The sequence below is a fragment of the Curcuma longa genome, chromosome 3, assembly GCF_044706935.1.
Source record: "Curcuma longa cultivar G26 ecotype Majalengka, Jawa Barat chromosome 3, ITB_CL_G26_1.1, whole genome shotgun sequence".
Lineage (NCBI taxonomy): Eukaryota > Viridiplantae > Streptophyta > Magnoliopsida > Zingiberales > Zingiberaceae > Curcuma > Curcuma longa.
This window is the reverse complement of record NC_133863.1, coordinates 9,601,957-9,620,669: the sequence shown is the minus strand read 5'-3', so window position 1 is coordinate 9,620,669 and position 18,713 is coordinate 9,601,957. Positions and strand designations below refer to the sequence as shown.

The window sequence follows — 18,713 nt, the reverse complement described above, 5'->3', positions numbered from 1 at the left end:
TTTTTAAATTTATTAGAAGAGAAGTATAAGGAAGTAAAAAAAAATTACAAAAATATATTTATTTTTTCAAATATAGTTTTTTAACAGTTTCTCCGACGAATAATAAAATCTATTTGACTAGTAAAATAGGAGCATTTTTAAATTTATCTAAAATAAATTATATTTTATTTAAGTATCAAATATATTTTATCTAATATTTGAATTTTTTTTATAATCTAGATATCTAATTCTTCGAACCATCGACTAATTTTAGTGGTGACCAATTCGATCTTATGAAAACTTCTATCGATCACCAATATAAATCAAAAAGTGTGAATAGTGTATTATATCGTAGCCAACATTCCAAAGTTATCTTTTTCATAAGAGAAAATTAATCGATAATGCATCATAGTTAGGAATCAACATATAAATGTTTGATTAACTACGAAAGTGTATTGTACCCTCAGTCACTATCTTAAATATCTTAGGTATGAATTACTTGTCCTCAAGGCGTGGTTGAATTAGTTAATGCGGGACAGATTTACTAAAGTGGATAAGGATCGAATCTCGACGAAATAAAGATAATGTTCTCTTCCGTATTGGTCAACTATAGCTTCCCGATTTACTTCCTTATAGATGATCGTGAGGTCGATTATGCGGAGTCGTTTGGGGGTTGAATTCCACCTTTTGAAAATTAAGAGGATAAAAAATAATAAGAAATTCAATGTTAGGGGAGTGAGTGGTGAATTTAAAACTATGTAGGGGTATTTTAGAAAACAATTTTACTAAACTATAAGGTGCAAAATGAAAATAAATTTCGCAATTTAATCTTCTTCCCGGAGGTTATTTTCCAGTCCACTAAATCGAGTATCGTCTCGTCTCCATGGCGACCCGCACCACCGCCGGGTCCATGGTCTCCGCCTTGCTCCCGCTCACCTCTCAGAGTTTCCTGGGGAGGAATCCACGGCGGGGGAACTGGGGAAGCACCGGGCTCTTCTTCTCCGCCGCCGCTTCTTCCTCCAGCCCCGACGAATCTGACTGCAATGCCGAAGACTGTGCTCCGGATAAGGAGGTATGCATCTCCACCTCCATCCCTTCCATTTCTATCCTTCTCCTCGCCATCCACCTTCGTGTTCTTGTGTATACATCAACTCGCATGATTTGGATAAGTTTTCTTTGGTCGCTAGAGAGTCCTTTTTTTTCTTCTTCCATTAGGATAGGGTTAAAATGTTGTTTTTTATCTGAAAACGAAGTATGAATGTTCATGTCCAGGACCCCAGGTCCATGTCAATCCCCCTCCGTTAGATTTTTGTGCTTGTCATCCGTGTTCTTATTTTTGCCCTAACTCAACTCCTTTTGCATACCAATTTCGTGAGCCTTTGCAATGTATAAAATATAAATCAATTCACATGCTTTGAAAAAAAGTTCCTTTTTTTTTCTTCATAGTGTTTCCGCTTCATGATTCCGTAGGATCGAGGTTACTTACTTCTTAGTAGTAACTTTACCCTTTGTGTAATTGTTACATTTTAGTAGGTAGTCTATTGATATTGTCTTTTTTTCTGGTGAGGATGCTCTTCTTGTCATCCATGCTCGTAGTTTTCCCCACTTTACTATTCCTTTTGCAAACTGTAATGCTACTATAGCAATTTAATAAACCTTTGCAATCTATGAGTCAATTCACTTGCTTTGAATGATGTTCCTTTTGTGTTTTTATTCTTTGATACTCCCCTTTCATGATTCAATTACACTAGGGTTCAAGTTATTTATTTCTTAGTAATCAGTTTTCTTTCTTGAGTAATTATTGTCTTTTAGATGGTAATCTGTTAATCTTTTTTTTTCTATCTGATAAGGAGGTAGGTATGTCCATGTCCATCCCATTTTTTATTCTTGTTCTTGCCATCCATGTTCTTAGTTGCTCTAACTTAACTCCTTTTGCAAACTGTAATGCTCCTATACCAATTTAACAAGCCTTTGTAATGTATAAATCAATTCACATTCATTGGATAAAGGTTGCCTTTTTTGTCATTGGAGAGCCTCTTTTCTTGCTTCCATCAGACAGGGTTCAACTAGTTTGTCTTTTGTCATCTTCTCCCCTTCTTGTTGAGACAAGAGATCCAGATGGGAATATTTCATTTTGATGATCACTACCTCTTTCTCACTACCTTGCTATGATTACTTGAACCTGAACATTCAAGTGAACATGGATTCCCTTCAACCTGTAGAAGGATTCTTGATATTTAGGGTTTCACTATGGATGATTTTTTTTCTAGCCATTAATTAGTTCCTTCTTTCACTTGCAAAATGCTTTGTTAGTTTTATAAATAGTTCTAGTTCCAGTACCACGCCGAAAGTTTGCAAGGTGATCAAACTCAAAATTATGTATAAATGGTGTCTATATATATGGATTATATGCAATAGTTAGGAATTGAGCTTGAAGTGGACAGACAAGAAATTCCTATGAGTTTAGATGTCTTTGCATCTACTGTTTAACAACAAGATCAGCATACATATTTAATATATAGAGAGATTCCTCAATTCTCGTTTGATCATCTTTTGTTCGGCCAAAAAAATAGATCTCTAAATATAATCAATTGCTTTACGGGTCAAAGTATTGGACAACTTTGAAAGAATCCATACAAAATAAATTAGTATGAAAAATGAAAGCATACAAGTTAGAAAATATCAAATTCATAATTTGATATTTGTAGTTGAATTGTTGTCTTAGTTTCGATGTTTTCAAACATCTAGTAGAATTTAGAGAACACTTATGTTTGCCAGTGCAACAGTAACTAAATTCTTGGCCTGATATCATTGTAGCAATTCGGAATAAACATGTTATTCTTTTGGTTTCATCAAAGATGTGGTTTCTTTCTTGACTGGCAAGACAATAATCCAAGCGAAGCTTGCATATTTTTGCAGGTTGGAAAGGTCAGCGTAGAATGGTTAGCCGCTGAAAGAACAAAGGTGGTTGGGACTTTCCCACCTCGAAACAAGGGCTGGACTGGTTATGTCGAGAAAGATACTGCTGGGCAAACAAACATCTACTCGGTCGAGGTTTGCAATTTCTGCCTCTTTGTGTGTAACCTTTTGTTCATAGAAAGCCAGTAGTTATGTCGACAAAAGTTACTGCTGGACAAACAAATGTTCTCAGAATTTTAAAGTACTGTAAGAAGTAAAACAATTATAAACACGAAGTCGCTTTTGCTCTTACCAAATCTTTGTCGTCCAGCCATCAGTTTATGTCGCAGATAGTGTGATAAGTTCTGGCACTGCTGGAACTTCAGCAGATGGAACTGGGAATACTCTAGCCATAACTGCCGGTGTAGCGCTGTTTTCTATCGCTGCAGCCTCCTTCATACTCATTCAAGTTGGCAAAAATCAGCCACAAGTACCAACTGTCGACTATTCCGGACCACCTCTCAGTTACTACATCGACAAGTTCAAATCAGTGCCGACAGATGAAGCTTCAGTACCACCAGCACCTCAAACCTCTTCTACTGTTTAAGCTTCAGCCCCCTGAACCTTCAACTTCTTCGACTGTAGAGGCTTCAACCTTGCCTGAGCCACAAATCACTAATGTGCGTCGTCTAAGCACAAGTGCAAGCAATGTTTCTCGAGCAACGATGCGACTGAACCGGAGAGTAGTTCCTATAGGAACCGCGATTGCTTTTTTGCTTTGCTGTGATCTGATGGTGCTTATTTTTCTATACTTGTAATGTTATGTCCAAACTGAAATCGAACATACCCATTCTGTTCATAACTCTAAATTTGCTAGTGAGATCTAAGAAAGAAATATTTGCTTGTAGGATGTTCTTCCTCCTTCAAAAGTAAGAAGTTTTGTAACTTGTGATGGTCAAACAGAAATATTTAATAGAGTTTGAGTAATGAGTACTTAATACTTTGTTGTTTTTGAATTCCATCATATGTCACAAACTTTGTTGAACATGATACGGTTGGTTTGTTTGTCACGATCTATAGAGGTGATGATCAATTACTCTCTTATTCCACCTCTAATAATTTATGTCTAAACACGGACCCGTAAGCAATGCTAAGCATGACGAGTGAATTAGCATTTGCACTTCAAGTCATACCAAACATAAGCCCATGTGTTAGGCCAAGTCTTTGACGGTTTAGCTCGTTTGACAGTTTTATTCTTATGAAAGATCAATCAATCGTTCACTTTATGAAAGATCAATCAATCGTTCACCTAAGAGGAAGAAGTATCCCGGAAGAAAGCTAAAGAGATAAGAACTTGCCTACTTGCCAAAAGAAAGTTGGAAGAACAAGACAAGGCAACTCCATAGCTCTAGCATCACTATCTAGTCATGGATTCACCCAAATAGCTAATGACAATTACAACTTCCAAATTATTCCTCCCAATTTGGACCCTCAGCATCTAATTAATGAAAAACATGTTTCAGTTTTGGTGAGTCAAATCAATCATTCTCAATCCACTCTCAAAATTTTTTTGCCTTTTTCAAAATGGCCCTCATGATTTTAAAATTATCGAGATACCCTACAAAGTTTTAGGAGTCCTGTATCACAAGGCACTTAAAAAAAAACCTCTAACAAAGTCATGTATATGTTAGGCCAAAAGTCAAAAGGGTGTTCTTTTTTATCGAATCTTTAAGAATGAGTCCCGTGTTGAATTTGTTTATTAAAAGGGTGTCTCATCCCCTATACAATGATATAACTATCTTTCCGTACGGTTTTGTAACCGTTACAACTGAATTATTATACAGTTGTAACAATTATGATTTCGTAATTGCTACACAGTTATAGCAACTATGAAATTGTAACTACTACAACGTGAATGTTAAACCTTAAACTTTGAGATGTCATAATTTTTGACTTCGAATAAACCACGCAAAGTATAATATATCAAATCGAAGTTCTTTTAGAGATCTACAACTAATTACTAAGTGGAAATCATAACGATCCGATTTCAAACCACTCAAAAAATATTGTTTAAAGCTTTTTTGGAGGTTTTGAACCATTTTAATCTTAAAAAATATTTCTATATTGAGCGATTTCGTAGCTATTACTATTACAATAAATTCGATTTATACAGAAAATATAGATAGGATAATAATAAGAATAATACTGGAGGAATAAAAGAATAAATGTACAAAAGGATGGGCACTCTTTTGATAAAAAAATTAATGATGATTTGATTAAAAAGGAGTGTTCAACTTTTATCCTATTTGTTATTACATGATTCTTTGTTATAGCGACTAAAGATAAAACGATAAGACTTTAAAACTCTTAGATAAATATGAGAGTGAGTCGAATATTAAATATCTTCAAATTGTCCATGGATATTTGTTACTTTTATTTATTAAGTATTCAAATTCCACTTAAATTACTCAATTATTAGGTGCCCCTAGAGGGCGTTTGTGAAAATAAATAACTATCAGGGGTAAAATGAAAATTTCCATTTAAATACTTAAGCCGCCAAAATACGCAAGTTTGACCCCAAAAGACAAAAAAAAACCCAAGAAAGTGTTTTCAATATAATAAACATGTTTGCCATGTAGAATCAAAATCTAATTAGATATAGAATCGAAATCTAACTAGCTATCTATCGATCGATAAAATTTACTAGAAGATCAAAGAAAGGGGAAGGAGGAACTTCCATTGATAAATTTTCCTCATTGAGCCAAACAAGATCTTATTCTCCTTAATTTGTCACAACACAACCCATCTCACCCCCCAACAATTCGACGAATGATCACAAGAACTCGAGTGACAAAGAAGAAGACGATGATGATGACGACGACAACCACTTTAAAAAGTAGAAAACAAGTTGATCAAATCTAATTCTCATCTCTATTCATCCTTTAAAGGAACTTCCTTGCTACTTCCTCATATGGTGGCACTGCTCTATAAAACGCCCCCTCACTTGCCATGAATTCCTCACACCAATTCCACAAGTTCTCTAGTCCTAAAATTGTATTCGATCGTTAATTATATGGCAATTCCGGTTATCGACTTCTCGAAGTTGGAGGGGGAGGAGAGGGCCAAGGCCTTGGCTCAGATAGCCAATGGATGCGAAGAATGGGGATTCTTTCAGGTCTTTTCTTTTCCTTTTCTATTCGATATAGAGCTTTTGTTCGTTCTAGAATCGATAAGGAACTATCGAATTGCAGCTCGTGAACCATGGGATTCCGGTGGAGCTACTCGAAAGGGTGAAGAAGGTGTGCCATGAGTCCTACAAGCACAGGGCCGAGGGCTTCAAGGCCTCGAAGCCTGTTCAGCTCCTCGGCCAACTTGTTCAAGAAGAAGGAAAAGAAGAAAGGAGACGATAAGAAGAAGAAGAAGTTGGACGATGTGGATTGGGAAGATGTCTTTGTTCTAGAAGACGACAACCAATGGCCTTCTTATCCTCCGGAATTCAAGTAAAAGAATGAATGAATTTCGATGATAATTGTTATTGAATTATTGACAAATTGTTTGATCGATCGATCGAACAGGGAGACGATGAAGGAGTACAGAGCAGAGGTGAAGAAGCTGGCGGAGAAAATGATGGAGATCATGGACGAGAACTTGGGCCTCGAGAGGGGAACCATCCAGAGCAAGTTCACCGGCGGCGGCCGCCACCGACCCTTCTTCGGCACCAAGGTGAGCCACTACCCGCCGTGCCCGCGGCTGGACCTGGTGGAGCTGGGCCTCCGGCCGCACACCGACGCCGGCGGCGTCATCCTCCTCTTCCAGGACGACCGCGTCGGCGGGCTGCAGGTCCTCAAGGGCGGCGAGTGGGTCGACGTGCAGCCGCTGGCCGACGCCATCGTCATCAACACCGGCGACCAGATAGAGGTGCTCAGCAACGGGCGGTACAAGAGCGCGTGGCACCGCGTGCTCGCCTCCGGCGACGGCAACCGCCGCTCTGTCGCCACGTTCTACAACCCGGCGCTGCAGGCGAAGATCTCACCGGCCGGCGACGGCGCCGGCGCCGGCGAGTACCCGGAGTTCTTGTTCGGCGACTACATGGACGTGTACGTGAAGCAGAAGTACATGGCGAAGGAACCGAGATTTGAGGCGGTTAAAACGGTTAATTAGAAGCTTATTAATTAATCACATAATTAATTATATAATTACTTATTATTGTTGTTATTGGTTTATAATTTAAAACCTTGTGTGGATTGATGTTTGTCTTAAGAAACAGAGAGAGGGCAGTAATTTGTGAAAGTTTGATGGTGATTAGCATATGATGAAGTGATTAAACTTGTGATATTAAAAAATAAAATTTTACAATTGTATGTTTTATCTTTTAATATTTTCTTTTGGTTGATAAAAATTTATATATATATATACTTTGATGACTGTGTGAGGTTCATGCGTACCCGTGAGCGACACGTGATCCACCGTCTATCACGCGATCACGTGCCAGATCCGAACCGTCCAAATGTGGGAATACACAGTGTTCCGGCCGACCCACTGTCCCATTTCTACTCGGCACACCGTCGGCAGCCGCCTGCCGGCCCTGGTCCGATCGGAATCCGACGGTCGACTGGCAGGCGCCGCCTTTGGCCGATCAAGACCCGGACGGTCGGTCAAGACCTGGAACTCCGATCGAATTTCGATCGGAATCAGGCACGCGCCGTCGCACAACCACTATCGACCGCGATCGGGCCGGATTCTGGCCAAATAGCGATCCCCCCCCCCCCCAAATATGCCGCCTGAGGAAGGACCAGCGTGCGACGCCGGCCCATCCTCAACCGCGATTCCAACCGCCTTCCGGTCGAATCTGGCCCGATCGCGGTCGGCAGTGGCGCACAGCGTGATTTGGCTGTTTCCGACCAAATTACGTCGGATTCCGACCATTATCTGATCGGAATCCAATGCCGGACGAAGCTCCGGCGAGCGGCGTGTCGATCGCGCCCGAGCCGACGGCCGGCAATAGCCGGACGGCACGGCGAGGCCGGCGGCAACAGCGGTGGATCGGCGGTGTCGCTCACGGCGCGCACGAACCCGTCGCGCCAATATATCAAAACTCTCTCTCTCTATATATATAAATATAAATTAAGTCAAAGAAAGAGAAAAGTACGGAAGTGTTGAAGATGCAGGTCAACGCATGCCGGCAGCTTCATTCCCTGATCATCACTTATTCATTGCAATAAGAAAGTCAACTTAAATGAAAAAAAAAATACAGATTTATTAATTAAAATAAATATATAATTTAAGTTACTTGATCATTGTGAGCACTTATTCATTTCAATAAGAAAATCAACTTAAATAAAAAGAAGAGATGCAGATTTATTAGTTAAAACAAACAGATAGCTTCAGTTACTGGATCATTGTGAGCACTTATTCATTTCAATAAGAAAGTTAACTTAAAGAAAAGAAGAGATACAGATTTGTTAGTTAAAACAAACAGGCAGCTTCAGTTACCTAGTCATTATGAGCACTTGTTCATTTCAATAAGAAAATCAACTTAAATGAAAAGAAGAGATACAGATTTGTTAGTTAAAACAAGCGGCAACTTCAGTTACCTGATCATTGTGATCACTTGTTCATTGTAATAAGAAGCAAGTCAACTTAAATGAAAAGAAGAGATACAAATTTATTAGTCAAAGCAAGCAGGCAACTTCAGTTACCTGATCATTGTGATCACTTGTTCATTACAACAAGAACAAAAGTCAACTCAAATGAAATGCAGAGATACAGATTTGTTAGTTAAAACAAACAAGCAACTTCAGTTACCTGATCATTGTGATCACTTGTTCATTGCAATAAAAAGAAAGTCAACTCAAATGAAAAGTAGAGATACAGATTTGTTAGTTAAAACAAACAAGCAGCTTTAGTTACTGGATCATCGTGAGCATTTGTTCATTTCAATAAGAAAGTCAACTTAAATGAAAAGAAGAGATACAGATTTGTTAGTTAAAACAAGCAGGCAGCTTCAGTTATCTGATCATTATGAGCACTTGTTCATTTCAATAAAAAAGTCAACTTAAATGAAAAGAATAGATACAGATTTGTTAGTTAAAACAAGCAGATAACTCCAGTTCCTTAATCATTGTGATCACTTGTTCATTGCAATAAGAAGAAAGTCAACTTAAATGAAAAGAAAAGATACAGATTTATTAGTTAAAACAAGCAGACAACTTTAGTTACCTGATCATTATGAGCACTTGTTCATTTCAATAAGAAAGTCAACTTAAATGCAAATAAGAGATACAGATTTGTTAGTTAAAACAAGTAGGCAGCTTCAGTTCCTTTTTGAACAAGGCTGAAGAGAAACATGATCTCTTTGTTATATTACATGGTGGTATATGAGTAACAGAGAATTCTCGGTGTATCAACGAAAAAAACTTTCAGGAAAGATGCCTTCTCAAAGGAGTAACTACTGCAGAAGTCCAACAAAATCTCCATGATATCAGTTCACAACTTTGAGCATTGTACTCTTTAAGGAGAATTAGGCACCATGCTGGTTTGTAGTATGTACAGGCATAGCCGAGGTCTTTGAGAGCCCTTGCTTGAGTTTGGAAGGGAGGTATACTACTTGGGGTCATAGTCCCTTCTGAACCTTCCTTTCGTTCCAGTTCAAGCATCGAATCAAGCTACGGAACCAATCTCCTGTCTGATCAGATTTATTTACAGTTGGGAGTGGGTGTTGGCTCATTGCTATACGAATGGAATCTCCTCTAGAGAGTTGCTGTCGTCTTTTGCCATCAAACGAAACCCATGCATTGTTTCTTGCATCTTCAGGAATCTGGTAAGACGTCACAGATTAGTAGGATGAAAAATAAAATGTATCAGTAGAAGGCATAGCATCTTCATCCAGATGATACTCAAAGAAACTTCATTGATGCAAATAATGGAACAGGTGAATTTAGAGTTTAATTTTAGGTGATGAGTTTTGATGCCAAATTTTTTAAAAGTTGTTTTAAGTTTCACAATGTTCGGTATATTTATTTGAGTAAATTAGACGAGTCTCACCTTCATCTCGAGCTGTGCAGAATCAGGAAGTATGACGGGCCTAAACGAAAGAGAATGCGGGCAAATCGGAGTAAATAGCATGCATGGAACATTTGGGTGAACCTGCAAGTTACAACAGCTATCTCAGCACACACTGAAATCAAAAGAGAAAATTTTGACAAACCACTACAAGCACCATTAACAATCAACAAATGAATTCAAGTCAGAATGATTACAAGTTTTCAAACGCCTAAAGTCTGTAAGTTCTATCTTGCTATTAATAATGAAGAATCATTACAGCAAAGTCCAGAACAGATCATTTTGAACACCGAAATTAAATAACATAGTCAGTAATCTCCGAGACCTCCAATATCTTAAAAATAGAATATCATGGATAGAATGATATTTATTCCTCCGTTAAACATATCACATATGAACTTTGGATTTCTCAAACAGATTTGGTGTCTTGGAACATGATAACTTTTACTCTTCTTTCTTGCCATTGATTCTGAATAATGTTTTACTTAAGGTAAGGTCTACTGAGCAGCTACAATAGTCATAGTTATGCCTGAACTGCATAGCCTACGCAAATTAGGCGATGATATAAAGTGAAGTGTAAACTTTAGTAGTATACCTACATGAGCTATAGTTTGCCGTATAGGAACTGAGGACAGGGTAGGCCATCGCAGTATTATCCAGATCGTGCTTATTGCGGAACTGGATTAGTAGTATTGGAGTTGGATTACCAAAAAAACTAAAATAAAAATAGAAGAGAAAGAGGATCAAAATAACACCTTGACATTTCTACCAAATATTGCAATCACAAACATTATTGTTATATTGTTATGTATATGTTAAAATAATTAAAATTTTAAAATAAAATATAGTTAATCAGGTAGAGATAAACTATTTTACCTATTTCTAGTTATGCATAGTTTCTGAGCAGCAAACAAAGTTACTTTAAAGTTCCAACAATCCAAATACTCATTGTCGTTGTGTGACTATTTGGGGTTGGGTCAAACAGTTCAAATATTGAAAATAAATAAAATAGAAAAATTTTAAAACTATGATGAACATACATCAATGAGATAAAATTGTCCATAAAAAAGGATAGATAAAGTTACCGACCATGGATCCCCCCGCAGCCGTTGAATAGGCTGTGCTTCCCGTTGGTGTGGCTACTATAACCCCATCGCCTTGTACCTACGATAAATTAGACAAAAGTTAAACTAGTTCTCTAATACAACAAGGTCAAGTTCTGAAAAATAAATTTAGTCTTTATTAAGAAAATGTAACTAAGGTTGGTGTATCTTAATACGACCAAATGAACCATCTATCAGGATTATTTACAATAGGGTAAAAATCAAAAGGGCACCCCTTTTTATTGGAATCGTTAAAAGGGCGCCCTTCTTTCATTTATTATCAAAAGAGTGTCCCATCTTGCCACTGTACATTTTATTTTCCAAATCTACCCTTATATGTGGCCTTATTATAGCAGCTATGAGTTCATAGCTGTTACACAATTATAGCAGCTACAATCCAATAACTACTACACAATTATAATAGTTATAATTTCATAGCTACTACAATATAAACATTTCAATTCTGATCAATACTAATAACAGTGTTTTAGTAGCTATAGTGTATAGTTGTTACAATATGGATACTTTATCTCTCGACAACAATAGTCAATATTATATTGTAGCAACACTTTAACTCTTATCAATACTAATAACACTGTGATGTAGCAATTACATAACACTCACCACTTTATCTCTAGTCAATAGTGGTTAACGTTGGTCAACACTATATTATAGTAGCTATAAATCATAGTTGATACTTTTATTTCGGATCAACACAAGTCAATATATTGTGTAGCTACAAGCTTTTACGGATCCACAAGTAGCGTGTTGTATAATCCCATGTGCAGTTGTAGCAGCTATAAAATCATAGCTGCTACAATTGTGTAGCAGCTACTAGATCGTAATTGTTATAATTACGTAGCAACTATGATCTCATAACTACTACAATTACATAAAAAATAAAGACAGTTTCAAAAAGTAAAATGTACAATGGTGGGATGGGGCACTTTTTGATAATAAATGAAAGAGGGGCGTCCTTTTGACAATTTGAATAAAAAGTGGTGTCCTTTTGATTTTTACCCTTTACAATATAACATAATAGGCGAAAACACTTCTCATGCAGTATTTTACACTTTCTTAGACAACATGAAATAAGCTATTAGGACAAATAATATGTTCATGACAAATGACACGAGGAAGAGTAAGAATGTGAGCAGGATCCTATTCAAAGATATAATTATAATAATAAAGTAATTGTCCAATAACCTGCCATTTAAAATAACTAATTGCATATAAGATCTATGATGCATAAAAGGTACATTACTTTGGTTATAAGACGATTATGCTCATAACATTCGACTTTGCAAAGGTATGGGTTAGAGCCACGGTCAACTACTACTTCATTTAGAACATCGAACACTTTCCCAGGAACCGCCTTTCCACTGCGAAATATTTCACATCGCAAACGCATTCGAAGAGTAATATAGACTCCTACTGTGTTGTTCCCATAGATAATCGCTCTTAAGTCCTGTTTGTGCTCTTCAAACTGCAGGAAAAAACAATCTAATATCATCACAAAAGGGGCATACTATGGAGAAAATACAATTAAAACTGGAGGAAAGACATACGGGATGGGATGTGAGGAATCCAAGAGACCCCAAATTAAATGAGACTACAGGAGGAACTGCACCTCTAAATAAGTTTGAAGCATGTAAAATGACACCATCACCTCCCAAACAAACCACAAAATCAACTCTCTCATGAAGGTCACTGCATGATTCCAAGATATGTGAGAACATCTATACATCTGGCAATATGCTCAGAAATCTGTTCATCATCTGATATTAACATCTGGTAATATGTTTGGAAATATATTCATTACCTGGTATTTTGATTATAGAAGGTCTGTACAAAACCAAAACCAGGGATCCTAGCAAATATATCATGCACATCAGGCTCTACAAGAACATTCATTTTCTCTTGATGGTAAAGAAACAAAGCAACCTGCATTTTCCAAAGCAGAAGATATGTAATAGAAAGACAAGATAAACATAAATCTGTTCATAGGATGGTCTAAACTTCAAACATATAAATATAAAGACAAGAACTGCAACAGAAGTTCTTAAGAAGCATCCATTGCACATTCAAAAATGAGTATTCTACAAGAAAGCAAGTTGAAACAGAGGCTGGCGAGATAAGAGTAACAAATTCACTAACCAGATAAAACTTTTCATTTGTGCATATCTGTTAATAATGTGGTTGGTAACATGGAAAATAGAAGAATTGAAATGGAATAAGTGACTCCCACAGTTGTCATTCAAAAAACAGAACGATTTCTATTGTTGTTCAGACAAATCTCATCTTATTCTCATTCTTACTATAAAGTGAATCAACAAAAGGCCAGTGTTAGTCCCCACTAGTTGAAGTTGGCTACCTCTTGTCCAGCCATTTAACTCTCAGTTGTGTTGGCCCCAACTACCAGAATCACCTACATGGATCTTATCTCTTAAGATGTATACTCTTACTGTCAAGGCCTAGCGCAACCCTCAACCTTTTCTCATCCTATCTAGTGACCATGTTGATCTCTATGCAAGGCTAAATCACCTGTTAAATATTAAGCAAAATGGCTAACTAAAACACAACTGTCAAATAGAAATCATCTTCAAAACCAAGCTAGGATCTAATAATGATTCAACCTCATGGATTTTATATCAAAAATCAAATCATACGACTACTAAAGTAAGACCTGACGATATTTGTATAAAGAATTTGATAAAACAAAAAAAAATTAAGGAACTTATATAGTTATAGAAAAAATCAAGAGCCCCAACTATTTAAAGTCGGCTATTGGATCTAATTGGGTTATTGGATTAGAGTGTGTGATTGCAAAATCTTCAATTTAACAAATATTTTATGAAATTCTATTTCACCTTTATAATTGGCATATATATTAAAAGTTAATCTTCATTAAGTTGTGTTTGTCCCAACTATTTGGGGTTGTCTACACAAATTTATCCCCTCATTGAGCTCTATGCAAGGCAATAACACTAATCGTATTCAAATTAATTAAGTCATATTTTCTTTGATCTCTACCTACCCCTTATAACCTTCTACTCTAATAGATTCAACTATTTTAATTATAAAATTTATCAGACACCTTTGACAATTTCCCATATTAACATTCATTATCTAATATTATTATAAACATTGCAAACTTTGCAAGTTCTCACTTCATATGATAAAACATAACTAAAACCTTCATTAGTAACTGACAAATAAAATGTAAATCTTAATGTGTTACATTTTCATATTGCAAGTAGTGACTTCTATACAATGAAAGACAGTGACCAAATTAAAAAAGTTCAATTTTCAACTTAAAAAACATTTTCAGGTAGCAAAAATCTTCATAGATGGTATGAAATGAAAAAAATGGCCAGCTTTCAATACATGTTCAGCTTTAAATGTGTATGTAAATGTAAGTATACTCCAGTAAGTTAAGATTATTGGAATTGAAATCCTATCTATGAATTGGGAAAGGTCCGTAGGATTAGACTATGTTGATAAGGTCCCGACCAAATTCCCATCCTAGACGGGAAGGATGCAGATATACTAGTCATTAGCATTTATAATAATAAGAACCATGCATAATAGTGATAGCGTGTGCTGCCCCTCCAATAACCCTGCAAATAAGAATGCAGAGAACATACCTCAAATTTACAAGTGCCACTGAACTTTATTCTTACAATTTTTGAGTTTCTAATTGCATTTCATGTATTATCTAATCAAAAGATCAATTTATTAACATAATATTAGTCTACAACATAGCAACAGCAATAAAAACAAAACCAGTGACACCAGTACCTCTTTGGCTTCTTCCATAAGTGCCTTCCCTAACTTCTTTAACAGTAGCACAGTCTTTGGAGGAGACTTCCACATGAGCATTTGTTGTTGGGTGCTTGGGTGTGTGAAAGCCAAAGATGATTCTGTTACCTTTTCCCTGGTGCAAGAAAACCCATCAGTACGTACCAGATACATCTCTGCTTTTCTTCTTGATTGAAGCCTAACTACACCAGTAGCTGAAGCACACATATCTCCACCAAGAGCCAAAGGATCGTCGTCCATCTCCAAGGAATTTTTAGCATCTTTCCTTTTTTCTTTTCTCCCAGTGATACTTAAAACTTGCTCACCATTACTATTGTTCATATTTCTTATAGCATTAGGTTCAGTAGTTTCAGTGCCTACCCATTTAGGATAGCCATCCACATCAGTTGCAGTACTGATAGGTTTTCCATTTAGGCCACTGGTGGTACTAATGTTAAAATGGAGATTGCCATCGGTAGGTTCTACCTTTGGAATTTGAGACTGAATTTGAACTGGTAACTTGAGACCCTCTGAAGCTCCATTAGCTTGATCCCTTGGTTGAGACGGCACACTTGTAACTGGTAACATTGTAGACTTCTTCTGCAGATTCTTCATATAGGTTTTTGGAGCAAACTCTCTACTTCTGAAAAATGTGATCATTTCTTTCCTTGATAAAATGTTGCATGTAGGAAACTGTGACCTGAGAGGATCACTGCATATAGAGAAGTTGGAGCTTATGTTTGCATTAGTATCATAATTTTGTTGTCCTGATTGCGAGTTATCTATTAAAGCAACCTCACAGTTCATCTTTTCATGCTGGTTTTCAACTGCTGGAGCTGGAAAACCTTGATTTTTGTTACCAATAAACACATCTGATGAAGAATGCAGAATGAGGTCATCTCTTAAAGATGTGTTTTCATTAGGCAATGGTAAAATAGGATTATGTGGGTTTAGGCTTTCCTCTTCTGTTGTGTTTTTCCATGCTTTTCCATTGAAGTTAGATTGGAGGGTTGAAACTGAAGAAGAACGTGTTATATACTGCCTCCATCTTGAAATCATGGCAGAAGTTCTACCGACACCTTCCCTGCTATGCAGATAAATAGGCCTTTGATTTGGATCTTCAACCAACATAGCAAACTGTTCAACCTGCTTTATTGAAGGAGCAGTCCCAACTTCAACAGGCAAATTTATCAACTCTATCTTTCCATGTGAAACAGCTTTTTGAAGAGTATCTAGGTAGTATTCGTCATTGGATGCCTCTTCCCTCAAATTTACAATTGTTTTAAATCCATTCTCCAACAACCATGTCAAACCCTCGACTGTTAGTTGACCACCCCGCCAAAATGCTATCTCAGAATCTTCCAGCAAGCTGTCCTCTTTCCTAGTGGAAAAGTATACAGGACCCCAGTTGGCAAAAATTGTTGGACAAGGATAGCCATCAGCGCGTGCAAATCCAGCATCATAGCATACGTTCTTCAACCTTTGCAATCGCCTCCAGATATCAACGCTGCGATCATCAATGGGTGTAAAAACACTTGCAAGAGCAACTTGCAAACTCTCACAGCACCTTTTCATTTCGCTCCTGAAAGCAGCAAGTGGCGGAACCTTACCATCCAAAGTAGTAATATCTGAGACCCGGAATGAACTCGTGATAGATGACCTCCCTGACAAGACATCTTCTCTAGCTCTATTTAGTAATGCTAACATGCAGCCAAGTATTGCGACTATCTTGTCTTCAAGCATCGGCATTTCCTCAGAAGGGATATCATAAGGAACAGCACATACTCCAGTTTCTGCATTGCACAAAGTGTCCATTATAGCAGAATGCAATTGTTCAGCAGCCCGGAAGATCCTACAGTATGCCTCCACTTCAGCAATGTCACCAGGTACAGGACCAATCCACAGCATTTGTGATACATCTTGAGTTTGAAAGGTCTACAGCTTAAAAACAAGGTTGTCAAACCAATGAGATATACCATGAACTTGAAAGGTAAAGTTTCATGACTGCTCCCAAGCAAAGTTTATAAAAACAAGAATGTATGACTGCTTTGGAATATCTAATCACCTCCAGTAATTTTCATTTTTCAAAAGAAAAAAAATCCCTATTGATGGCATAAGTGGAAAAAAAATGAAGATAAGGTCAAAGAAACCATATTCGCCAATGGAGAACTTGATCTAGACCAAGAGCTAAGAAATGAGAAATAAAGACATAATTAAAGAACTAAGAGCAAACAAAATTTGACACATACACCATTTAGAGGGGTTTACAAAATTCTATCTTATAGATGGGAACCAGCCACAAACAACACTCATGTAGCAATTCACGAAGCACACATGTCTACTACATATAAATATGTATATATTTTCAGAAATCTGTACCGAAAATCATTGCAAAAATAATTTTCTTGGATATTAAACTTATTAACTTTATTTTCTGGGTAGCCATGCAAACGATAAGCAAGGCAAACCAATTAGCAGATAATGATCAATTCCAATTCCAAAGGCATTGCACTCTCCAGATTCAAAACCACATATCAAAACCCAATTAGGAGAAGTATGAAGAACCTCCGCCGGCGACTACAGACCTAATCCGGAGACCAAAACACCACCTTTACGGGAGAAATCAGATCGAACCTGCGAATCCAAACCGATCGGGGAAGAGAAGAAATTAGTGAGCCGAGCTCGAGCAGCGACCGGCAAGCGATGAGGAGGGGCCTCACCCCGGCCGGCGCGTCGCCGCCGTCCGCCCTTCCTCGAAAGCCGCCCGACACAGGCTCCACGGCCGCTGCTCCTCTCGCCCGGAAGAAGGCAGAGGTTGACGGGCGCCGCTCGGGCCGCGCAGATCGCCAGCATCCAGTCCGAAGGAAAACCCCTCCCGATCAGCTCAATTCCACGGCCCCGCGGTGGGATTCGCAGCGAGATTGAGCGCCGCCATCGACGGAGGAGAAAAGGAGGCGAGATTTGCACGGGGAGGCTTGGATTGGCGCAGGGTGTGGTCCGCGGAGGCGGACGAAAAAGGAGGCGCCTTTGGGCTTCGGAGACAGCGACTCGTGTGCGTATTTATCCGTTGAGGGCGAACGAAGGCCAGCAGTTTTGTGAAGTGACGCGAGTTCTCAACGTCTACTTCAGTGTTCTTCAAATTATTATTATTATTATTATTATTATTATTATTATTATCCTATTAGTTAAAAATAAATAAATTCGTATTATTTACGGAAATTAAATATCGACGAAGACAAAAATTAGGATTAACATGGGAAGAAAATTGATACGGTGATTTGTTCTATTCGCAATTGGTATTTGACCGAAGATAAAATATAAAATAAATTAAAAGATCAAATAAATGAAATAAAATAATAAAAATTATTATTGATTTGTTTGAATTATGTAAAAAGAAAGATCTTTAAAATAATTATAAGGATAAAAGAAAAAGCCTTTGTTACGACGATTTGGAGTCGATCTATAAAATCGAATAAGGAAGTTCTTTTGTTGTAGAAAATCTAATTTTAAAGATTCCAACTGACTAATCGGCTATTTTCTAAAGGGATCCACCTCTAAGAAAAGGGTCATAAATGTATTTCACTTGATCGGATTAGCTTTGGAGTTAAATTGCTATGGACTGAACATCTATAATTACATAATAGAAAAATAACAAACCTATAAAAGAGTGAAATTGTGTTGAAAACTTGTTCATATTGATAATAAAAATAGATTAAGCTATAACCAAATCTTTAATTGTGTCGATGTCTTCAAAAATTTAAATTCCACGAGTCCATAGCTATTTGAACTGAACTGGGAATAATTTGAGTCAAACTCATACTTGAAAATCTGTGATTAAAATTAAATTTTTATAAATTTCAACTATCAAAT

General features: G+C 37.3%; 2 protein-coding genes and 1 pseudogene across 2 annotated transcripts; 2 read left to right on the top strand and 1 right to left on the bottom strand.

The window, feature by feature from the left end:
* The first annotated feature begins 842 nt into the window (after positions 1-842).
* Positions 843-3,875, top strand: LOC141824955 (protein MAINTENANCE OF PSII UNDER HIGH LIGHT 1-like). The gene is made up of 3 exons (XM_074712302.1): positions 843-1,051; positions 2,899-3,033; positions 3,209-3,875. The coding sequence occupies exons 1-3, from the start codon at positions 863-865 to the stop codon at positions 3,482-3,484; spliced, it is 600 nt and encodes a 199-aa protein (XP_074568403.1). The 5' UTR covers positions 843-862; the 3' UTR covers positions 3,485-3,875.
* A 1,986-nt stretch (positions 3,876-5,861) lies between these two features.
* LOC141824291 (1-aminocyclopropane-1-carboxylate oxidase-like) lies at positions 5,862-7,253 on the top strand (annotated as a pseudogene).
* A 1,867-nt stretch (positions 7,254-9,120) lies between these two features.
* LOC141824840 (putative NAD kinase 2, chloroplastic) lies at positions 9,121-17,816 on the bottom strand. Its single transcript, XM_074712172.1, has 8 exons — positions 17,478-17,816; positions 14,844-16,778; positions 12,865-12,986; positions 12,611-12,752; positions 12,307-12,528; positions 11,029-11,103; positions 9,922-10,023; positions 9,121-9,694 (listed from the first exon to the last, which is right to left on the bottom strand). Exons 1-8 carry the CDS (start codon positions 17,694-17,696, stop codon positions 9,491-9,493), a joined length of 3,021 nt encoding a protein of 1,006 aa, XP_074568273.1. The 5' UTR covers positions 17,697-17,816; the 3' UTR covers positions 9,121-9,490.
* Positions 17,817-18,713: the final 897 nt, after the last annotated feature.